Here is a 24,948-nt window from a genome sequence, read left to right on the forward strand (position 1 = left end):
GAATGTCAAGCCCTGATTGATTTAGCCATTGAGGACTTCCACCATTTTTAAAGTAGTAAACTGGGTGGGGGTTCCAATGAGTTGGAAGCAATCAGCCAATGAAGAATAAGAAAATGTACTACCTTAAAATTGAGATGCCATGCTGTCACGGACAATATAATGGCACAGATACAAAGATGAGTCCTCTATCTATCTCTATGGCCCGTTGTTCACAAGCTTATCTGCCCTCTCATTGGCTAGAATGGTCCCTCCTCCTGCCTGCCTTCCATGTTGGAGGATATGTATTTCCATTGTCAAAGCAGTCACATGTCTATCTTGTCAATATAATAGACAATCTTTGGCTATAATGAACTTCCTAATGAGCAGCTTTGAATTGAATGCCCCTTGTGAATAATCCATTGGACAGAGGTGCGCTCAGTTTGCTTGAACGTTTTCTACGTTGCAGAAACGGTTTGTACTGACGCTTGTACGTTTTTGAACAGACTTTGAGGTACATTTGCACCCGTTTGGTGGGTGTGGCGAGTCGTGCCTTGATGCAATGAGTAACGTATTTAAAGGGCAGAGGCCATGATACAGGTTTCCCCAACCGACAATCCAACCCCCCTTTTCACCTGGCCGTTCAGTACATCACTGTTAACGTTCAGTTGAATGTTCCAGAACATAAAAACATACTGAACGCAGCCCTGGTGTGACAAGAATTATTCAAACGTAGAAGAAGTGACGGTTAGCAATAAGTAAATAAGGCTGCGTTTACACTGGCAGCCCAATTCTGATATTTTTTCCACAAATTGGTCTTTTGACCAACCACATCAGATCTTTCACATCAGGGCCCGGTTTCCCAATAGCATCTTAAGGCTGAGTTTATTGTTAGAACCAACAATGGGCCCAGATCTTTTTCAGAGCTGATCTGATTTGTCAAAAGGCCAATTAGTGGATAAATATCAGAATTGCCATTTAAGATAGCTCTAGAAGTTAAATAAGGTATCAAAATATAGCTTTGTGTTCATTTGACAGTCAAAATAGCTTCAGGGGTGGAGATCTTGATTAATGCGCTCCTCTATCCAGTATTATAACTAGCCCACCATATTATAACCAGCACACCTTATTAACCAGCCCACCTTATTATAACCAGCCCACCGGAGTCTCATCAGTCTTCAGTGCACACAACAGCTTTTTTGTTTTTCCCCCAAACACATGCTTTTGATCACTCCTGTGTAGTGTGCTTGGGATCCACAAAAATATCCAGCAGCTTTTTCACAGAGGGGGAGGGGAGTGTCAGTGTAGTGAAAAACAAGGAATTGTCTCCACCCATTTTGCCTCGTTTGTGCTCCCACCCTTCCCTGTAGGTGAGCTACCTGACCAAACTCTGGGGAGAGAGAGAATGTGAAAGAGGTAGAGAAAGCCAGGAACAAAGGCAGAGAGTGAGAGAAACACAGACAAAAAGAGCTCTGTGTGGAGGGAAGAGAAAGGAACAGGTGGACTAGAGATTTGAGCTAGGCAGTTGTTGGGGAGGAAAAACAGTGGGTGTGCTCAGAGCTGTTGCAGACAAGTTTCTTCCCACAATACCTGTCTCTCTCACTTTCTTAAACACACCAGTTGGCAGGAAAAGGAAGTGAAGAAAAAAAGGTCTGAAGAAAAAGAGGGAGAGTTTTCCGGTCATTTAAAAACTGACTACCAGAAAGGAATTTAAAGATGCCTGAGGAGCAACCCTATTACGGAAAGCATGGTAACTTCTAATTGCTCCAACTTGGTTTTACCTTTTTTAACCTTATGAAAATCTGTTTGTGTCTTATGATGGTTGGTTTGGTTGTAGCTTAAGTTTGTTCTTGAAGTGAGAGAGCTTTGCTCACTGCTTGAATGTTTTAATGAATCTATCAAGTTGGAGTTTGTTAAAGGGTGATGTAATTTGTCTCTAGAGAAGAGCGCACTGGGTGAAACTACACCTCTAGTACTGGCATTATGAAAACATGTCTGAGAATGGGTGTGGGTTAAACCTGCTGATTATACAGGTGTGTGGAGAAATGCAAGTGAACATTGTATCAGAATGTTTTCTCTCTTATCAAATGCTGCTGCATTGTGTATATAAGGACTGGACTGAAAAATTGGCAGGAAACATTATTTGTTTTCAGCCCTGAAAAAATATAAATGCGTCCGCCATTGTTGTTTTGGGCAAATGTTTCTGCACTTTGCTCCAGCCTGCACTCCCTCTGCAAGCTGTTTCCACCATGTCTTTGAAGGGCATCTCAGGCTGATTATGCCGATTTAACACTTTAACATCCTGACTCTGTATCTCTGTGCTTGTGGAATGATGTTCTCTGGTGGCAGGCCCACTATAATGCATGCTGCAACAGCACCCTGACCACTGCTCTGCATTATTAATGGCCGCCATGCTGAATGTCATACTCTATAGTATCTAGCCTGGACCCAGTGGTTCATCCACCTTAAGACTGTAATTATTGATGTTCTGGGAAGTTGAGATTCAGTATGGCTCAACTTGAGCACTTCTGACTGATTGTTATAATCATACCCTTTCTCATCTAGGCCTAAATGTAGTTGACTTTAATGCCTCCTTTTTGTCGTCTGAGGATTTAGAACTGGCAATGAGTGAATGTAGTTTGCTCATGACATATCCATTCCCTCGTTGTACAGTAACTCTAGTTAACTTTGATTGATGTGGGCTGATGGCAGATGTGGAGAGTCTGTAGTCTCTGTGCTCCTCCTCACCCTGTTGGAACTCCAGGGCTCAGATCCAGGTTACACATTGTATTGGGTGTGCGTGTGTGAAAGGGAGAGAATATTGTGCACTGGTTACAGCCTAGTTTAATTTGGGGGATGTTAAGAAAATCAAGAAACATTAACAAGAACAGAAACTTTTTTTTAACCTTTTCATGGCATTAATCAACATTTACCTTTTTTAAGAAGTAATTAATACTGACAAAATGTGTAATCTGTCATTTTGTATGTCTTATGTCCTTCAATCAAATGTAGCATCGGCTGAAGGAGACATCACACGCATTCATTCCCCACATACGCTGCTGCTACTGTCTTATGTATCCTGTTGCCTGGTCACTTTACCCCTACCTATATGTAGATCACAGGAGGCTGCTGAGGGGAGGACATTTCATAATAATGGCTGTAATGGAGCAAATGAATGGCATCAAACGCATGGAAACCATGTTTGATGTATTTGATACCATTCCACTCCAGGCCATCATGCCCTATTAAGGTGCCACGAACCACCTGTGATGTAGATGGCTACCTCAATTACCTCGTACCCCTGCACATCAACTGTGGTACTCCTTGTATATAACCATGTTACTTTTTACTCGTTATTCGGTATTCACTGTGTATTATTCCTCGTTCCACCATTTCTATTTTTATATTTTATTTTAACTCTGCATTGTTGGGAAAAGAGCCCCAAGTAAGCACAATAAAAATGTGATTTGATGAATAGGTTGTGTTCACAGAGTCGCTGACCTCTGGTGACTGTGTTGTGGTACTGCAGGTTCTCATGTTGCAGAAGGGCTGCTGCAGAGGAATTTGTTGGCTTGCCAGGTGTGTCTGCCCCAAGGGAAAAGTAATCTGACCAACAGTAAAGGGAGCAGAATGTCGACGTGTGGGCAATCCACTCTGTTTACCCCATGAAATGTATAACTAGGAGGCAGACGCCCCCACATGGAACAGTGTAAAATTACTTCTTGGTTATTAAATGTCTTCTGACAGCCCTGCAGTCTACGCTGCAAGCCATTTACCATCTGAAATGGTATTCCTACTGTATGTTTCAATACTTGCATTCTTTCCATCTAGGTGAACCAAGAAAATATGACCCCACCTTCAAAGGCCCCATCTATAACAGGTGAGAGGATTGCCAGTTCATCCACACTGTAGTCAGGACGGCACATAATTTACATCTAAAAACTATTAGTCGCATAACGTTTCCATATCTCCCTCTCTCTTTACTCTAGGGGTTGCACTGACATTGTATGTTGCATCCTCTTCATTATTTGCATACTGAGCTATGTTGCAGTGGGAATTCTGGGTAAGTAAATGTGTCCTGTAGGCACAAACAAGCTTAACTGACCCCATATTAAGGACTTGGGTATACCCTGAGTGCTGCTCACCTAAAGCATGTCTGTGTGTAAAGATGTCTGGTATTTGATTGTTTCTTTGTTGATGGTTCCCTTCTCCCCTAGCCTGGTCCCAGGGAGACCCCAGGAAGGTGATCTACCCCACAGACAGCAGAGGACAGTTCTGTGGGCAGGCAGGCACACCTCTGGAGTAAGTTCTGCCCTCACCATTCATGCACAGTGGAATACATAACAGACAATCACTAACACTCACATGTGTTGGTTGTCTCCATCATTCCCCCCTGGGCATACTCTCTCTTTAAACCTGCTCTTGTGTTCTCTGAACAACTGGTTGTGTGCGTATTGTAGGACGAAGCCCCTGCTGTTCTACTTCAACATCATGAAGTGTGCCAGTCCCATGGTGCTGCTGGAGTTCCAGTGCCCAACCACACAGGTGACCTGAACCTTTGTTTTCACTTGATACGTTCTTGAACGCCATGTTATTTATGTATGCCTATGCACTTGTATTATCTTGTCTCATGGTAACATTTCTTTTGCCATCAGATGTGTGTGGAGAAATGCCCTGATAAGTTCATGACGCTCAAGAAGGCCTACGACATTAAAGAGAACTTAAAGTATTATAAGAACTTCTGCAAGGAGGGTCTAGAGGGGCTGGTGAGTAGCATGTGAAGAGGAATCTGAGATAGGTGGCGTAGTAGTTTTCCAAAATCAACATGGATGACAATGTCAAGATTCCTTGGTTTCCAATGTCAATAGAATGTCAAGAATGTGACAGTGTTTTGTTCTACAACAATAGTGTGCCCAGTGCCAGTTTAGTGTGAACAATTCAAACATTGAATATACATTGCCGCACCAATGGTTGAGATACTAAGTGCTGGTTGTTCATGTGTGTTTTAGACTGTAACACAGATCCTGAGATTTGGCCTGTGTCCTGCCATGCTGATGCCAAGTAAACCCTGTAAGTACGGCTCTAGTCTCTTTTGCTCCCCTATCCTGTCTACCTGCCCTTCTTCCGTTCCTCTGAGTCGAACTCCCCAACACTCCTTCTGGCCAGCCCATCCTCCACATTTCTGGAATTTGAAAAAAGTGAAAGACATTATTTTAGCTGCTCTCCTTTATTGTCCTGTGTCTTCTCCTTCACCCCCTTCCTCTTCCTCCAGTCACCCACAGATGCTTCCCTGCCCTGGACCAGAAGAAGGGAGGGGAGATCACAGTGGGAAATAACTCTATGTTTGATGACGGGGAGGGGAAGATTAGAGATGCCAAAGATCTGGTGGCGGGGGTCAAGTGAGTCCACAGATAAACAGAAATTCCATGATGTTTTCCTGTGATGGTTGCTAGTGCTACTTCTCCAATCAGCATTGGTCACTGTATTTTCTTCTATAGGAATGCCACAGTGGTCATTGAGGCTCGACAAGTGGCCATGAATATCTTTGAGGATTACACCCAGTCCTGGTACTGGATCCTAATGTAAGTCAGCATCTTCCCTTTGACACTATTGTGCAGGAATGCATTCACACTGAATTCCAAAGCACTTGATCAGGAAAGAGTCAGTTACGTAGCCACTCAAGTCTGTCTTTGTGTTGGGGTTCAGAGGGTTGGTGATTGCCATGCTCATCAGTCTCCTCTTCATCATCCTCCTGCGCTTCCTGGCCGGGATCATGGTGTGGGTCATGATCGTCATGGTGATTCTGGTCATTGGATACGGTAAAGATCAGTTCAACAGAAATCCCATTGAGTTGTTTCTTAATGTTCATATCTCTATTTAAACTCTCTATAATCAACAATGTCATATCCTGTGTCCCTTTCCCTCATCTCTATCTAAATGCTGTACTTCTCTCTTGTGGCCATGCTCTGTATTGCACCACAGGCATCTTCCACTGCTCCATGGAGTATGTTAGCCTGAAGTCAGAGGCAGGCTCTAATGTCACTCTAAAGGACCTGGGCTTCCAGACAGACTTCTCTGTGTACCTGCATATCAGACAGACCTGGCTGGCCTTCGGTAAGTCTCCCCACTAACCTCCTCTTAACCGTACAGCTAGTGTGGCTCAAGAGGTATATACCTGGGCCAATACATTAGAGTTATACTGTATATCACGAAGCAGGATCAATGTTAGCCAGGTAACCTTTATAAACCCTTAGATATAATGCATTGCAGTGTTATCGCAAGCATAAACTGATACTAGGACTACTAGGATTCCTGTATAAATGGCCGTGACTGAATTCTCCATTTGTTTTTATGCCTTTTCTCTCTCCCGTTCTTAGTTATTATTCTGGCCATTGTGGAGGTCATCATCATTTTGCTGCTCATCTTCCTCAGGAATAGAATCCTCATCGCTATCGCTCTCATCAAAGAAGCCAGCAGGTCAGGAAACGGGAGCGCTCTCTGCATTTACAGCCATTTCTAATGAGATTGGATGGGAAATGGATAATTGATTGCTAGATCATTGTCGTTAAAGGGGGATGTAATACATAGATGGTGGATAAGACCTTTATAGTGCTAAACTGTGATGTTTTGTTTACAGGGCCATTGGGTATGTGATGTCAGCCCTGTTTTACCCCTTGTTCACCTTTGCCCTCTTATCCATTGTCATCGCCTACTGGGCCGTCACCGCTGTGTATCCTTCATGTTTGGAGAAAAATGACTCATAGGCTTGAGTAACTCAACATGCTCTTCTGAATGATTGATGTGTATTTGCTGGGATTTGTAGTTCCCTGGGTCATATTCTAGTCCTTGACAGCTTCTGGCCAGGTTCCTGTCCACCTCCAATCAGCCCATCTATAAGGTGTTCAATGAGACGGCCTGCGATCACTCCAGGAAAACCTGCGAGCCAGCTGTGAGTCCTGCTTTTCCGTTAGCCCATGCAGTATATCACCACCAGCCTGATCTTAATTGGGGAGACATTGAACCATCGGCTCACATCCAATGATAAAAGTGTATACAATGGATAGAATGTCAACTGTTGATTCTTCTCTACCTGTCTCCTCCAGAACTTCAGCACCTCCAGTATGAAGGCGGAGTGCCCATACTCGAAGTGTCTGTTTGCCTACTACGGTGGAGAGACGGTCTACCACAAGTACCTGATTGGCCTGCAGTTCTACAACGTCTTCCTGTTCTTCTGGTGTGCCAACTTTGTGACAGCGCTGGGTCAGATGACCCTGGCTGGGGCCTTTGCCTCCTACTACTGGGCCTTGGTCAAGCCTGATGACATGCCTGCCTTCCCCATCTTCTCATCCCTTGGCAGATCACTCAGGTGTGTGTGACTGTTTACGTTCCTGTTCCTAACCAAGTTGGGTGTTCAGATATGTACATGATGCTTTGTTGCGTATGTGGGTATCATAATGCCATTTAATAAGGTTAGTGACATCTCCTCACTCCCCTGCTCAGGTATCACACAGGTTCCCTGGCGTTTGGCTCTCTCATCCTCTCCATCATCCAGATCATCAGGGTTCTGCTGGAGTACATCAACCACAAGCTCCAAGGTGAGCCATAGATCCTGTATTAGCAGTACTATGGTATGTTGCTATTAACACAGCTGTCATTGTATGCCCTCATCATACTTCACACTAGCTGTGTATGAATGTTTGTTTTTTTAGTACTTGTGTTGGCTCTGATTGGTTCTGCCCTACTGTGTGTTATTCTCCCCTAAAGGAACCCAAAATAAGTGTACGAAGTTCCTGCTGTGCTGTCTCAAGTGCTGCTTCTGGTGCCTGGAGAAATTCATCAAGTTCATCAACAGAAATGCCTACATTATGGTGCGTGTACCACCTGTTTGTGTGCACCTGCTATGCCCAATGTCACCCAGTTAAATGAATGTCATATTGGATATAATTAATTGCAGAGGAGCTTTGTCACCTGGATCATCTAACTGTTAACTGTGGGGAAAATGTTTGGTTTATGCTTGATTATGAATTTGAGTCTGCTGCCTCTAGGTGGCGATATATGGCAAGAACTTCTGCACGTCTGCCAAAGATGCCTTCTTCCTCCTTATGAGGAACATGATCAGGTGAGTGTGCTGTCTCTTAATGTTTGTGTTGACTTAATGAACTTTACAAAATGGACTATGATCCATCACAACGTATCACTGTTTGACCTTGCAGGGTAGCTGTCCTGGACAAGGTGACAGACTTCCTGTTGTTCCTGGGCAAACTCCTCATCGCGGGGCTTGTGGGTAAGTGAGGCTGTTTCTACTGGAAACATGATGAACAATAACACACTCTCAGTAGGGCCAGTCTTCTAATGATTGTATTTAGTTTTATTACGTTTCACTGTTGACAACCAGTGGTGCTATTGGATGAGAACTCTTCCGCCTGTTTCCCAGGAATCTTTGCCTTCTTCTTCTTCTCTGGGAGGGTGAAGGCCTTTGAGAACACAGCCCCCAACCTCCACTACTACTGGGTTCCCATCCTGGTGAGTAGCATAGCCATGCTCCGGGTCTGGTGAGTTATGTACAAAGACATGTAGTTTAATCAATGATTTAAATGTAGCTGAATGTAACCTACGGTGTTGTGTATAGTAATGGTTGGAGTGTGTTTCTCTCCTCAGACGGTGGTAGTTGGTTCCTTCCTTATTGCCCACGGCTTCTTCAGCGTGTACGCCATGTGTGTGGACACACTTTTCCTCTGCTTCTGTGAGTAACAGTAGAACCATCCCCCTCTTGTTTTACGAATTGTCATTCCCCCACAAACACAAGGTACCAGTGGTGAGAAGGTAAAGGATTATGGTGCACACAGTATACTCAGAAAATGGCTGCCTCGTGTTGGCAACCCTTTTACATCTCAAAGCTTTACTAAAAGTTTTGAAGTCAAGATGTCCCAATGTGTCTAAAGTTCATGTTGTCCTGAAACGGTGACCTCCTCTCCCTTTCTTCATGACCTCTTTCACTGCTAATGGTGTTGGGCTGCCACTAATTACGAATTGCATGATGATATTCTGGTATTCTTCATAATGCTTTATTGCTAAGTTATTGTTCCCAACCCAGCTATCTAGGACTATTGTTAACTTGCTGGTTGCAGACAATGGGGGAGTTTGGGTGTTGCTCTATTAATTTAAAATGTGAATGGGTGCTTTTGCTGGGAATTTTGACTGACTTTCTCTTTCTCTCCCTTCTCGATTCATATTGTTTTCCTCCATCTCCCTTACTAATGCCACCCTTCACCTTCATCATCCTGTTTTCCAATCAACCATCCCATGACCCCATTTAAAACACACACACACACACACACACACACACAGGCGAAGACCTGGAGAGAAATGATGGCTCTCTGGCAAGACCGTATTACATGTCAGCTTCGCTCCATGACATTCTGTCTGAGAACAAGGCTGTGGAGGAGACCGAGGAGCCAACCCAGTCCTCACCACATCAGCCAGACGACCAAGACGTCCAGCTGAAACAATAGCAGCCTCTGATGCAGGAGAAAGACGAGGACGTTTAGGAGTAGTCATAGCAAAGACACTGTGGACGAGATCTCCACCTGCAGATCTGTCTTGTAGAAATGGGCATGATACTCGTGATTGGTAGATCGACATCAAAGCCTGAATTTGGACAAGTCAACTGCTTGACCAGTGTCTTTCCTTCTCCCTATAGAAACGTGTGTGTATACAGTTGAAGTCGGAAGTTTACATACACCTTAGCCAAATACATTTAAACTAAGTTTTTCACAATTCCTGACATTTAATCCTAGTAAATATTCCATGTCTTAGGTCAGTTAGGATCACCACTTTATTTTAAGAATGTGAAATGTCAGAATAATAGTAGAGTGATTTATTTCACCTTTTATTTCTTTCATCACATTCCTAGTGGGTCAGAAGTTTATACACTCAATTAGATTTTTGCCAGCATTGCCTTTAAATTGTTTAACTTGGGTCAAACGTTTTGGGTAGCCTTCCATAAGTTGGGTGAATTTTGGCCCATTCCTCCTAACAGAGCTGGTGTAACTAAGTCAGGTTTGTAGGTCTCCTTGTTCGCACACGCTTTTTCCGTTCTGCCCACAAATGTTCTATAGGATTGAGGTCAGGGCTTTGTGATGGCCACTTCAATACCTTGACTTTGTTGTCCTTTCGCCATTTTGCCACAACTTTAGAAGTATGCTTGGGGTCATTGTCCAATTGGAAGACCCATTTGCGATCAAGCTTTAACTTCTTGACTGATGTCTTGATGTTGCTTCAATATATCCCCATAATTTTCCATCCTCATGAGGCCATCTATTTTGTGAAGTGCACCAGTCCCTCCTGCAGCAAAGCACCCCCACAACATGCTGCCACCCCCGTGCTTCACGGTTGGGATGGTGTTCTTCGGCTTGCAAGCTTCCCCCTTTTCCTCCAAATATAACAATGGTCATTATGGCCAAACAGTTGTATTTTTGTTTCATCAGACAAGAAGACATTTCTCCAAAAAGTGCAATCTTTGTCCCCATGTGCAGTTGCAAACTGTAGTCTGGCTGTTTTATGTTGGTTTTGGAGCAGTGGCTTCTTCCTTGCTGAGCGGCCTTTCAGGTCATGTCGATATAGGATTTTTTTTTTTTACTGTGTTTATAGATACTTTTGTACCTGTTTCCTCAAGCATCTTCACAAGGTCCTTTTGCTGTTGTTCTGGGATTGATTTGCACTTTTCACACCAAAGTACGTTCATCTCTAGGATACATGGAAATGAAACAATGTTAAAGTTTTTCCTTTTGAAATAATTTTCATATTTTTGTCTCATGATGTTTTCCTTGATTCTTCAGTGGAGGACCTGGAGAGGAACGATGGCAGTGCGGAGAGACCCTACCTGATGTCTGACCGCCTCCTCAAAGTCCTGAATAAGAAGAACAAGCCTGAACCAGCAGAGTAGAGCTCTCCCATGTGGTGTGGAGGAGGGCAAAAGCTCTGGTGTGTACAGGTGTGTAATTGTATATAGTGGAGTATGCCTTAAAGACCGGGTTGGCCAAGGACCTCATGCTGTCACTCATCCAGTACCTATGTGGCAATCTGTCAGAAGTCCAAACAATCGCTGCTGTCCTCTGTGGTTGAGTGAGGCGTATAAATCCTAAATGGAATTTTAATGCTGCATGCAGAGTGCTTCTTACAAGGATGTTTTTCCCCCAATTTTCATTCCGTTATTTGGTTTGGATGAAATCATAATTTTTGTCTATTTAATTATATTTTGATGACCTCATTTTCAAAAACCAGCAACCAAATGTGGTTCTTATTGAATATAGTTGTACGTTACTGTAATCAGACCAGCTGTAAGCCAGTATGTTATGAGCATGCTTTGTTATGAATATTACTTGGAGTGGTTACATGAAGGTGAGCACAGAACTGATCTATTTAGTAAAGTATTTTATACATTTACATAAAGCAGCACTTTTGTATGTAACCTATACAATTATTTTAATACATGCAGTACTTCAAACAAGTTTAAAATGTGTAACTACTTTTTAATTGTTGCAATATTTTCTCTGCTTTGTCATTACCAAAGCCATTAATACAGTACTGTATCCCCTTTTTAACCCGCTGTTAAACAGCAATGCTTGCTCTGTTATAATTGCCAGGTAATGAGCGGTAAAGGAATGTATTAAGATGGTGTGAAGCTGAAAGCAGGGAAAAATATGGGTTGTTAATGTGGAACTGTTTTAAGTGCCTGTGGAATTCTGAAACTAAAATAAAAATAGTTTTGTACATTTAGTCCTGTGTGTGACTGCCTGCCAGGGCAGATGTGATTTCTTTTAGCTATAGTCAGTTAAACTGTTTTAATGGTCAGCTGTGGAGCCTTACGGCTCTCTGAATGACAAGTAAAGCATCTATAAACAGAATGAGCTGTTCTACAATCATCAATTATACAGTTGATGATGTTGGAAGTTTACATACACCTTAGCCAAATACATTTACGTGCAGTTACACAATTCCTGACATTTAATCCTAATAAAATTTCCCTGTCTTAGGTCAGTTAGACATTTCACTTTCTTAAAATAAAGTGGTGATCCTAACGGCCATCGTTGCATGAAGTGTACCGTAGCGTGGTAAGTGTTCATGATTTATTAATAAAACTGAATAACAAAAGAGAATGAACGAAACCGAAACAGTTCTGTCTGGTGCAGAAACGCAAAACAGAAAACAACTACCCACAAAACACAGGTGGGAAAAGGCTACCTAAGTATGGTTCTCCAATCAGAGACAAAGATAAACAGCTGCCTCTGAGAACCACACCCGGCCAAACACACAGAAATAGAATGCCCACCCCAACCAAACCAGAGACATAAAAAGGATCTCTAAGGTCAGGGTGTGACAATGTCAGAATAATAGTAGAGAATGATTTATTTCAACTTTTGTTTCTTTCATCACATTCCCAGTGGGTCAAAAGTTTACATACACTCAATTAGTGTTTGGTAGCATTGCCTATAAATTGTTTACCTTGGGTTGAACATTTTGGATAGCCTTCCACAAGTTGGGTGAATTTTGGCCCATTGGCCCATTCTTCTTGACAGAGCTGGTGTAACTGAGTCGGGTTTGTAGGTCTCCTTGTTCGCACACACTTTTTCAGTTCTGCCCACAAATGTTCTATAGGATTGAGGTCAGGGCTTTGTGATGGCCACTCCAATACCTTGACTTTGTTGTCCTTAAGCCATTTTGCTACAACTTTGGAAGTATGCTTGGGGTCATTGTCCATTTGGGAGACCCATTTGCGACCAAGCTTTAACTTCTTGACTGATGTCTTGATGGTGCTTCAATATATCCCCATAATTTTACTTCCTCATGATGTCATCTATTTTGTGAAGTGCACCAGTCCCTCCTGCAGCAAAGCACCCCCACATCATGATGCTGCCACCCCCGTGCTTCACGGTTGGGATGGTGTTCTTCAGCTTGCAAGCTTCCCCCTTTTCCTCCAAACACAATGATGGTCATTATGGCCAAACAGTTCTATTTTTGTTTCATCAGACCAGAGGACATTTCTCCAAAAAGTACAATCTTTGTCTCCATGTGCAGTTGCAAACTGTAGTCTGGCTTTTTTATGGCGGTTTTAGAGCAGTGGCTTCTTCCTTGCTGTGCGGCCTTTCAGGTTATGTCGATATAGGACTCGTTTTACTGTGGATATATATACTTTTGTACCTGTTTCCTCCAGCATCTTCACAGGGTCCTTTGCTGTTGTTCTGGGATTGATTTGCACTTTTCGCACCAAAGTACGTTCATCTCTAGGAGACAGAACGCATCTTCTTCCTGAGTGGTATGACGACTGCATGGTCCCATGGTGTTTATACTTGCGTACTATTGTTTGTACAGATGAATGTGGTACCTTTAGGCGTTTAGGAATTGCTCCCAAGGATGAACCAGACTTGTGAAGGTCTACAATTTTTTTTCTGAGGTCTTGGCTGATTTCTTTTGATTTTCCCATGATGTCAAGCAAAGAGCCACTGAGTTTGAAGGAAGGCCTTGAAATACAGGTACACTTACAATTGACTCAAATGATGTCAATTAGCCTATCAGAAGCTTCTAAAGCCGTGACATAATTTTCTAGAATTTTCCAAGCTGTTTAAAGGCACAGTCAACTTAGTCAAACTTTTGACCCACTGGAATTGTGATACAGTGAATAATAAGTGAAATAATCTGTAAACATTTGTTGGAAAAATGACTTGCCATTATCCCACCAGAACGTTACATAAAACGTATACTGGCAGGACCATAGACTACATTTTTCACAGTCACAATTGAGTCATTGTATAACATATTAGAGATGACTCGAGATCAGGCTTTCGGGCATAAGTTCAGTGACCTCACTTAGGCTTGTGATTATTTAGGTCATAACCTATGGACGTCTGTGGTTCCTCCATGGGACTCTGATTGAACTGTGGATGTATCCTGGGTCAAATACGTTTCTGTGAGGTGATGACAGAGCCAATGCACCTTCTCAGTGCACTCAATTCAGGAAATAACTTGATCCTATTCACTCTAGAAAAAAGGGTTCCAAAAGGGTTCTTCTGCTGTCTTCATAGGAGAACCCTTTTTGGTTCCAGGTAGAACCATCTGTAGTAATGGTTCTACATGGAACCCAAAATGGTTATACCTAGAACCTTTAAGGTTCTGGATAGCACCTTTTTTTCTAAGCTGTAGCCTAAAATATGCATTCATAAATGCCTGAATAATGCAAAATTGAATCTAATAGGTCAGCCATTTATGCCATCTATTGAAGTCTTTTCATGAAAGGTCTGTGTGTAACAATATTTTCCCTTTATTCGCACATTGAGTCTTTACGTACACAAAGGCCAATAAAAGCATATCAGTTCAACAAAATGCATTGTGCTCTTTTACCATGGAAACAAAGCCTTTTCAATAGAGTATGTGTCAAGTGACAATCACAAGACTTTGTTTCCCGCTGGTGCTCTGGTACGTCACGCCAGTCCTACAGCACAATAATGGGGTGTTTAGTGCGTAAGAGGAGGACACTTCCCCCAGAGGCAATTCAGCTTAATAGGGACAAAACTCCATTGTAATAAGTGGTGCTATTCTTTTTCTCAAACCCTTTAGGGAAAACGTAATCAAGTTGTCCAGATTATATTGGCTGGCTGGACCACATGATCATATCACAGCGGCTTTTACGTAACAACTAAGTGTGTATCTTGTTTGGAATCAAACAGGGTAACAATGGCGAAGGGATGCTGGTGGCTCGGTGGCGGTGTGCGTCAGCATTGCAGAGGTCTGAGTCAATCACGGTATTATGGATTCCTCTCATTCCTGTCCCAGTGGACCTAGAGGGCTACAAGGTCATTATCATTAGAGGTACAGGCCTTGAGACAGTCTGGCATGCACTGAATGTGGTGGCATCATGGTCTGGCTGCTTCAGAAATGTCAAGTACCTGATGATGCTATTTAGGATTATAAATGAAGGATTATTACACGCAAACATGCCACTGTTAACTAGCACTTCCTTATACAAAATGCTAAGAGATTTTATCTCATGGCATGCAGTATGAAGTGATCTTAGTGATGTGTAAACTAGGAGTAGTATTTAGTTTAGCTTGTCATAGCTAACATTACAAGCTTCACTTTCAACAATCAGACTGCTAACCATGCTGATGAGATCAACCACCAGGCTAAATCAGACATGCCACAGAATGCCAACAGGGAGAAGAGAAAGTATTCACCTTCTGTGTAATCATGAGGAATGTTCAGACCGGTATTCAGCATGCAGTGTGACTCCAGCAGGCATGCCACTGTTTACATGCAAAAAAAAGTTGACCTCATTCAGCAGTAATTCATCTAAGACACGCTCAACTTGCTTCTCAGTGTCACGTGTCGAGCTTCATCTGCACCATGGGTTAAGGACTCATCTCTACATTAGACCACTCTAGAGATCTGAAACCTCTTGATTTTAGTGAGAGTGAACTTTCTTAAAATTCCTCTTTTTACTAATTGTACTGTTTTGGATTGTTACATGATGTAAGTAAAAAGGTTCCCCATCCAACCATACAGTACAGCACTTTTTCTCCACAGGTAGGAATGTGTTTACTGTAAACTCCACCTAACGCTCAACCACATTCCACTTAACAACTTTAAAACGACAAAGTTATGTCTAGCCCTCTACAAACACCATCCTACATTCTAAGAAAATGCATTGACGTCATCTGATGTCAGATGCCCATCGAACATCTGACTGCTAAAACTGCAAATAAGGATTAGAGGAAGACATTGTAATGGAGCCAAGACAGTCGTGAAGAGGGCACGACAACACCTTTTCCCCCTCAGGAGACTGAAAAGATTTGGCATGGGTCCCCAGATCCTCAAAAAGTTCTACAGCTGCACTAACAAGAACATCCTGACCGGTTGCATAACCGCCTGGTATGGCAACTGCTCCGCATCTCTGACCGTAAGGCGCTACAGAGGGTAGTGCGTACGGCCCAGTACATCACTGGGGCCAAGCTTCCTGCCATGCAGGACCTATATACTAGGCGGTGTCAGAGAAAGGCCCCAAAAATTGCCAGATTCCAGTCACCCAAGTCAAACTGTGGCAAGCGGTACCAGAGCGCCAAGTCTAGGTCCTAAAGGCTCCTTTACAGATTCTACCCCCAAGCCATTTTTATTTTTTATTTCACCTTTATTTAACCAGGTAGGCTAGTTGAGAACAAGTTCTCATTTGCAACTGCGACCTGGCCATAAGACTGCTGGACAATTAATCAAATGGCCACCCGGACTATGTGCAAATGACCTCCACTAACCTGTACCCTGCACATTGACTCGGTACTGGTACCCCCTGTATATAGCCTTGTGGTGTTACTTTTTATTTTTATTTAATTGTATTTAGTAAATATTTTCTTAGCTCTAATTCTTGAACCGCATTGTTGGTAAAGGGCTTGTAAGTAAGCATTTCATGGTAAGGTCTACTACACCTGTTGTATTTGGTGCATGTGGCAAATAAAATTTGATTTGATGTAGGAGTGGCTAATGTAATCAATGCTCCGCCCCTGCTTAATCATTGCGTGCATCACTGTGAATGGTACAACCCCTAATCGTAATTTCAACGGCAGAACAGAGACGCTGGAAAACAATCTGAGAGCTGAAGTATTTTACACACAGGTTGGTGTGATTACATCAGTTACATATAATCTGATTACATCAAGTACATGTAATGTGGTTACAAAAACAACTACCTGTAATCACTTACCAGCAAAAATATTGTAATCAGATTACAGATACTTTCTAATAACTAGATAATTATTTTTTGAATTACTTTTAAATTCAGAAAGGATATTGGCAGAAAGAAATGCAGTGACACCTTTGCTTTCTTAATGACATTGAAAAAAGGCACAAGATTAAGTTTGTTCCACCTGAGTGAGTCTGACCACAAGTCAGAGACCACTATGATGGCACCGTTTGATGGATCATTTTTATTTTCTTATAATGCCTCTTAAAGGGCTAATGCACTTCCTGATTTGGTCTTGTTATTAAGAAATGCTAGCGGTCATGACTAAAGGCAAATGAGAGTTGTCTTGGGTGTGTGGTTTGATGTGGGTGTTTCTTGGGTGCGTCTTTGCCATTCAATCACAACAAACAAGGACATTAGTTAGCCAGTTCGAGTTGAAACATTATTGCAAGCAAGCTGGCAACATACTTGCATCAAACATGTCATCAGTTTTGCTTGATTATGAGTTAGCTAGCTAATGTTAGCAAGGAAGGATCAAACCTGTCTTCAGGTGCAACATTAGCTATGCAAATCTTCCTCTCACATTACACGTTGGGGAGAGGCTGTATGTTTAGCTAGTTACATCACAGTATCATGGGCTATGCCGCTATGATACTAGGTTATCACATAATGACAAAACGCAGCTACTTAGCTACAACAAACCAGACTCAGGTTTGACGGTTGACAGCCCAAGTAGAAACTAGTTGGATGTAATCAATATCCAGGCCATTCCATGATCAACTTTATGGAAGCCCATTTTCACTAGAGTAGCTATTTCCCAAGTAAGGGCAAGTAGTAACCACACGTCTTGTCTGGGGAAGAGGTTCCAGTACTAACCACACGTCTTGTCTGGGGAAGAGGTTCCAGTACTAACCACACGTCTTGTCTGGGGAAGAGGTTCCAGTATTAACCACACGTTTTGTCTGGGGAAGAGGTTCCAGTACTAACCACACGTCTTGTCTGGGAAAGAGGTTCCAGTACTAACCACACGTCTTGTCTGGGGAAGAGGTTCCAGTACTAACCACACGTTTTGTCTGGGGAAGAGGTTCCAGTACTAACCACACGTCTTGTCTGGGGAAGAGGTTCCAGTACTAACCACACGTCTTGTCTGGGGAAGAGGTTCCAGTACTAACCACACGTTTTGTCTGGGGAAGAGGTTCCAGTACTAACCACACGTCTTGTCTGGGAAAGAGGTTCCAGAGTGCGAGTTCATTTTGTGTGACCCGGTGCCCCAGGTGGGCGTGGTTTGGTCATTTTTGACCATTCCATTGGTCCTCCTTAGGAGAGGTCTCCTGCAGCCCGGGGCACCAGGTCATGCAAGTGAACTCCTCCAGTCTTTTCCCAGAGAACATGGTGCCACCACGTGTTAATAGGCAAAAGGGAGCATGAATTGTTGACTTTATTGTAATCCAAACCAAAACCTCAAGTAAGTCATGACACAGTCACTTACCAAACTCAGTTTTGAACAAGACTGACTTTATGACCAAAATTATCCTATTTACACTTTACAGTCAATTTTGACACTAGAATGACTGTTTCTGACTCATATCGATGCCACATAGGCCGTTTAAAACCAGAGAAGTTGGTTCTAAGGGGCAGTTGACCTTTAAAGGGAAAGTCATCCAAAAGTAAGTAATCAAAGTAATCCGTTTGAGTAATAGTTGGAGGTGGCAGCGTAGCCTAGTGGTTAGAGCATTAGCCTAGTAACCAAAAGGTTGTAAGTTCAGATCCCCGAGCTGACAAGGTACAAATCTATCGTTCTGCCCCTGAACAAGGCAGTTCAGGCCATCATAGGCCATAATTGAAAATAATAATTTGTTCTTAACTGACTTGCCTAGTAAAATATAAATAAAATCCAAAACTTTAGTTACTGATTACAATTTAGGACAGGTAACAGATTACATTTAGAAAGTACTACCCAACCCTTACACAACCAGCTTAGTGAGGCACTTGTATATTAATAGGAGAAGATTCAAGTTCAAGGTTCCACTTTATTTGTCCCAGAGGTAGAACATAGTGCATCAGTCATGGGCTGATGTAACGGATGTGAAATGGCTATCTAGTTAGCGGTGGTGCGCGCTAATAGCCTTTCAATCGTTGACGCCACTTGCTCTGAGACCTTGAAGTAGTGGTTCCCCTTGCTCTGCTTTTGTGGAGCGATGGGTAACGATGCTTCGTGGGTGACTGTTGTTGATGTGTGCTGAGGGTCCCTGGTTCGCGCCCGGGACAGACTAAAGTTAAAACTGTTACACTGACAGCCATCAATATAAATATAAACAATACTAATGATCAACATTAGCAGCTGAAATAGCACAACCTACAAAATCTAAAGTATCATACTGTGTAATGACCTATACAATCAGTAATAATTGCTGTCTAATAACTATACAATCAGTAATAACAATTACTGTGTAATAACATACAATCAGTAATAATAATTACTTATTGTATAATAACATGCAATCAGTAATAATTGCTGTCTAATGAACTATACAATCAGTAATAATTGCTGTCTAATAACTATACAATCAGTAATAATTATTACTGTGTAATAACCATACAATCAGTCGGAATAATGTCTTAATTTTCCCTCAAAACAAACTATTAGATGTCTGTTCTGGAAAGAACAGTTATTTGATTGGTTACAGAACCATACCTACCAAGAACAATGTTGTAATTACTTTAACTTCCCATAACCTAATTTGTAGATGACACATTAATAACAGATAAATGGAAGGTCCTGACACAAACAGGTACAGGTTTAGAGCCCTAGGCTGATATATGGTGACATATGAAATAGTTAATCAGATACAGTATGGATGTAATACCCCTCCAACAAACGTCAATGATTTTAAAGCACTATTTGGCAGACGTGGATTGAGTGGGTGACAAGGTTTTTGGTGAAAGTTCTCTGGAAAGGTGAGCATCTGTGCAAATGTCTGTAAATACTCTCTTTCCATTCCATGACACACATGTTACACAAGTAGCTATACATTGTAGGCTTTGTTGGCATAGTCTTTCTGGGGTGACCAGCTCTTTAGCTTATGGGCATTGAAAGAAAATGTGTCAATTTGATGTGCCATGTCTATGCAGTGTAATCGCAATTCTATCCATGGAGGGAGATTCAGACTGAAAGTCAGACTTCAAAAGCCCGTTGAAGGAACTAGTTGGGTCAATCTAATTCATCTTTCACTCCTGAGATGAGTGTCTGATCTTGTGTGTGAAAGGAATCACTGGAACGGAGTCAAACACATTGTTTCCATGTGTTTGATGTGTTTGGTATCATTCCATTGGTCCCATTCCAGCCATTTACAATGAGCCCGTCCTCCCATTGCTCTTCCCACCAGCCTCTTCTGGTCTTCACATACACGGCAGCCTTGGTAAAAGAGACCCAACAGATTTACTTGAAGAGAAGAAATGTTGTCCACTGAACCTGTTTTTGCTGTTATTCACTGAGTGTACAAAACATTATGAACACCTTTCTAATACTGAGTTGCTCCCCTTTTGCCCTCAGAACAGCCTCAACTAACCGAGGCATGGACTCTACAAGGTGTCCAAAATGTTCCACAGGGATGCTGGTTCATGTTGACTCCAATGCTTCCCACAGTTGGGTCAAGTTGGCTGGATGTCCCTTGGGTGGTGCTCCATTCTTGATACACACGGGAAACTGTTGAGCGTGAAAAACCCAGCAGCGTTGCAGTTCTTGACACACTCAAACCGGTGCGCCTGACACCTACACCATACCCCGTTCAAAGGCACTTAAATATGTTATCTTTACCATTCGCTCTCTGAATGGCACACATACACAATCCATGTCTCAATTGTCTCAAGGGTTAAAAATACTTTAACCTGTCTCCTCCCGTTCACCTACACTAACTGAAGTGGATTTAACAGGTGACATCAACAAGGGATCATAGCTTTCACCTGGATTCACTTGGTCAGTCTATGTCATGGAAAGAACAGGTGTTCATAATGTTTTTTACACTCAGTATATTACTGTGTTATTCCCCATTTGAGCGGTCTGGCTGAGATGTAAACAGTCCCATCCCAAAAGCTACACATGTACTGAATATAAGATTGTAACATGACATTATATTGAATGACTGGAAGAATTCATTCTTTCTAATAGTTTCCTACAAATAAAGAAAAAAGACTAACTCCCTTCATCCTAAACTGAATGTACAGTCTTGGGCTCCCGAGTGGCACAGCGGTCTAAGGCACTGCAGCTCAGTGCTAAAGGCATCACTACAGACCCTGGTTCGATTCCAGGCTGTATAACAACCGGCCGTGATTGGGAGTTCCATAGGGCGGCGCACAATTAGCCCAGTGTCGTCCGGGTTAGCGTTTGGCCCGGGTAGGCCGTCATTGTAAATAAGAATTTGTTCTTAACAATCTTGAGATCAGATAAACCAAGACTCCCTGAAGTGCCACCACCAACAACGGCTGAGCTGCTACAACTTTGAGGAGATGTCACCACGCAACACAGGATGCAGTTAGCACACCTTTGAGCGGAGAAGGAGCTTTCCCTTATGTCAGACTTCCCTTATGTCAGGTTCCTGGGAAAGTGTGAATACCTACAGAGTAGGTGTGGACAAAACACTTGTGTGAGAAACAATATTTGTGCAATCTTTCTCTAGCATATAGTCATCATTATTATAGTTTTTAAATGGTTTTAGAATGATTTACTAAACTGTTTTCTTTTCCTTGATATCTATGTACTGACGGATTTCACAACAAATTTGCAGACCTATTAGGAGGGTACATATCCAGAAAGACGGATGGACTACCCTGGTTGAAATACAGTTCAAATTACACAGATGAGGTCAAATAAAGTTGTATTAGGGAGATAAACAACAATACAAGGTAGTCTCTGTAACCTTTTCAAAATAACAAAAGCACAGTGTAAAGAAAACATTCTGATAAAGTACTGAACTGATATCACCCAGACAGAGGAAGAAATCGCAAAAAAACTACTTCAAATAAAATGGTACTTGTCACATGCTTCATAAACAAAAGATGTAGACTAACAATGAAATGCCTACTTACGGGCCATTCCCAACAATGCAGAGAGAAAAAAATAAAATACGGGGAATAAATCCACAATGATAACAATTACCTTACCATGATTGTTTGCAATTTAAATGGTTAAAAAAAAGACAAAAATAGCTTCTTACCAAAAAGTAATTTCTCAAGCAAGAATTTTGCTAGGATTGTCTGGGAGTGGTCTGAGTGGGGATGGGAAAACAGAAAATTAGCTGTTATTGGCAGAGAGGTTTGGAGCGCGCCTTCTTATTGGTATATTAACTAATTAACCACATAGTGACGTCACCAGACAGGCCAAAACCCCATTCTACCAAAACAGGTTGAAATTTCAAGCGGTCATTTCAAACATTTCTTACACTAAAAGGGCATTATCATAATTTTCACAATATCACAGTATTATTCCAACCTCATAGTGTGGAAATATATATAAAACACAGGAAAAGACGTTTTGACTGCACAGGACCTTTAACAAAGATGTTGTTAAATTTAGGTAATCATTTTGCCAAATGGCCCAGATTGGCTACACAAACGGTAACTATACTGAACAAAAATATGAACGCAACATGCAACAATTTGAAAGATTTTACTGAGTTACAGTTCATATAAGGAAATCAGTCAACTGAAATAAATTCATTAGGCCCTAAATCTATGGATTTCACATGACTGGGAATACAGATATGCAGCTGTTGGTCACAGATACCTTAAAAAAAAGTAAGGGTGTGGATCAGAAAATCTGTCAGTATCTGGTGTGACCACCATTTAGCTCACGCAGCGTGACACATTTCCTTCGCATATAGTTGATCAGGGAGTTGATTGTGGCCTGTGGAATGTTGTCCTACTCCTCTTTAATGGCTGTGCGAAGTTGCTGGATATTGGTGGGAACTGGAACATGCTGTCGTACATGTTGAACCAGAGCATCCCAAACATGCTCAATGGGTGACATGTCTTGTGAGTTTGCAGGCCATGGAGGAACTGGGAAATGTTCAGCTTCCAGGAATTGTGTACAGATCCTTGCAACATGAGGCCGTGCATCATCATGCTGAAACATAAGGTGATGGCGGCGGATGAATGGCATGACAATGGGCCTCGGGATCTCGTCACGGTATCTCTGTGCATTGAAATTGCCATTGATAAAATGCCATTGATAAAATGTAACTGTGTTCGTTGTCCGTAGCTTACGCCTTCCCATACCATATCCGCACCGCCACTATGGGGCACTCTGTTCACAACGTTGACATCAGCAAACCGCTCGCCCCCACACAACGCCATACACGTGGTCTGAGGTTGTGAGGTCAGTTGGACGTACTGCCAAATTCTCTAAAATGGTGTTGGAGGAGGCTTATGGTAGAGAAATTAACAAATTCTCTGGCAACAGCTCTGGTGGACATTCCTGCAGTCAGCATGCCAATTCCACACTCCCTCAAAACTTGAGACATCTGTGGCATTGTGTTGTGCAACAAAACTGCACATTTTAGAGTGGCCTTTTATTGTCACCAGCACAAGGTTCACCTGTGTAAGGATCATACTGTTTAATCAACTTCTTGATATGCCACACCTGTCAGGTGGATGGATTATCTTGGCAAAAGAGAAATGCTCACTAACAGGGATGTAAACAAATTTGTGCACAAAATTTGAGAGAAATAAGCTTTTTGTATGTATGGAAAATGTTTAGGATCTTTTATTTCAGCTCATGAAACATGGGACCAAGACTTTACAAGTTGCATTTACATTTTTGTTCAGTATAAAAAAAACAGGTTCAAGAAGATGCACCATAGATAGTTGAATTCACTAATTTGAGACTTACCAAAAATAGACCTTTCTTTCAGGAAATTTGAAATCAGGATTTGTTTCCCACACATGCTTTATCAAATCAACCAAATCAATGCTCTCTGTCTGTCCACCTGTCTTCCAGACTGTCAACTCGCTGTTAAGAATGAAAAAGGGGCAACAGACAAGCACTATCCAATGGAGGAAGCAGACTCTGGGCCAGTGTGGGTGTGTTTTGGGAGAGAAATAAAACATTTTTGTGTTCTGTCCTTATTTGCAATAGGGGATAGTGGGGTAAGTTTAGCCATTTTTTACATTCAGCGTCATTCCGACAAGGGAAATATAGTATTCTTTCTAATAATTATATCTACATATATTTCAGGATGATGTGTATCCCTGGAAATAATCAGAATTCATGTAAACATTAGTTTTGAAAACACAGCTTGTCCCCCAAAAATTATCTTGGCACAACTTACCATGGGTATGGGTAAGTTAAGCCACCTACAAATGTATGTACTGAATGAAATACACCACCTTTTTAAAACCATATCTATCTATTTCTCAAACACAATTTAACACAATCACTTTTGTATTATAATCATTTTAAGCATCCTTTAACATAGGCTTAACACCTAACAAAGACGTTGTACTTTTAAAACACCTTAATCGTAAGTCAGGCCCTGTTCTTACCTCATTTCCCAACAACAATGCCTTGCATAACGCATGGGAAGAAAACACTTACATTTGCTCAACTTGCCATTGGCTCAACTTACCCCATGGCCACTGGCTCAACTTACCCCATGGCCATTGGCTCAACTTACCCCATGGCCACTGGCTCAACTTACCCCATGGCCACTGGCTCAACTTACCCCAAGGCAAACACTTTGACTATATTAGCTCACACAGCTACAAGGATGCACGCTCATGCTAGGTTTAGGACCTCGAATTGAAGCTTATAGGGACCCCAACTGATGTATAGAACACTTAAAAGGATCTACTTTGGTTTAGATACAAGTGTCATGAAACCTCTAACACAAATGCATTTGACTTGCTGAAAATCTTTTGGACCTAACTTACCACTTTTTCCATGTGGTTTCTTCCTTCACAGACTCCATGAAATGACCTCTTCCTAAACATTTGGTCAAATTATCAATTGTGTGTATGGTTTCCTAGAAACAAGGGAGGCTCAACTTACCCCTTTCGCTCAATTTACCCCAATCATCCCTAATTATCATTGTGCTCATTCTGCCACCCTTGTTTTCCGTAGAATATATAGGTTGCGGAGCTGCCAACAACAGATTTTAGTTTCAGCATCCAGGTTTTTTTCTTTATCATCACAATAAAACTCACCAGAAGATGAACTTGCAGAAGCAATGAGCTCGAGTTTCGATCAGATG

General features: G+C 42.0%; 1 protein-coding gene across 3 annotated transcripts; it reads left to right on the top strand.

The window, feature by feature from the left end:
• The first annotated feature begins 1,308 nt into the window (after nt 1-1,308).
• On the top strand, nt 1,309-11,754 carry LOC129833359 (choline transporter-like protein 2). Of its 3 annotated transcripts, none has more exons than XM_055897905.1 (22): nt 1,309-1,726; nt 3,808-3,856; nt 3,966-4,039; nt 4,194-4,278; nt 4,437-4,521; nt 4,632-4,742; nt 4,986-5,046; nt 5,249-5,375; nt 5,475-5,558; nt 5,683-5,795; nt 5,959-6,090; nt 6,354-6,453; nt 6,614-6,706; nt 6,841-6,925; nt 7,080-7,342; nt 7,477-7,571; nt 7,741-7,844; nt 8,022-8,095; nt 8,190-8,260; nt 8,411-8,499; nt 8,635-8,719; nt 9,325-10,793. In XM_055897905.1, the coding sequence occupies exons 1-22, from the start codon at nt 1,693-1,695 to the stop codon at nt 9,486-9,488; spliced, it is 2,178 nt and encodes a 725-aa protein (XP_055753880.1). In that variant the 5' UTR covers nt 1,309-1,692; the 3' UTR covers nt 9,489-10,793. The 3 variants fall into 3 exon arrangements, with proteins under 3 accessions (XP_055753880.1, XP_055753879.1, XP_055753878.1); XM_055897903.1 differs by lacking the exon at nt 9,325-10,793 and adding an exon at nt 10,815-11,754 and having other exon boundaries at nt 1,313-1,726; XM_055897904.1 differs by lacking the exon at nt 9,325-10,793 and having other exon boundaries at nt 1,310-1,726; nt 8,411-8,528.
• Nucleotides 11,755-24,948: the final 13,194 nt, after the last annotated feature.

This window comes from Salvelinus fontinalis, chromosome 34, assembly GCF_029448725.1.
Source record: "Salvelinus fontinalis isolate EN_2023a chromosome 34, ASM2944872v1, whole genome shotgun sequence".
Lineage (NCBI taxonomy): Eukaryota > Metazoa > Chordata > Actinopteri > Salmoniformes > Salmonidae > Salvelinus > Salvelinus fontinalis.

Coding starts and splice junctions, on each gene's coding strand:
- LOC129833359 (XM_055897905.1), top strand. CDS start 1,693: ATGCCTGAGGAGCAACCCTATTACGGAAAGCATG. Junction 7,845..8,021: donor ACAGAAATGCCTACATTATG/GTGCGTGTACCA, acceptor TGCTGCCTCTAG/GTGGCGATATATGGCAAGAA. Junction 8,720..9,324: donor CACACTTTTCCTCTGCTTCT/GTGAGTAACAGT, acceptor ACACACACACAG/GCGAAGACCTGGAGAGAAAT.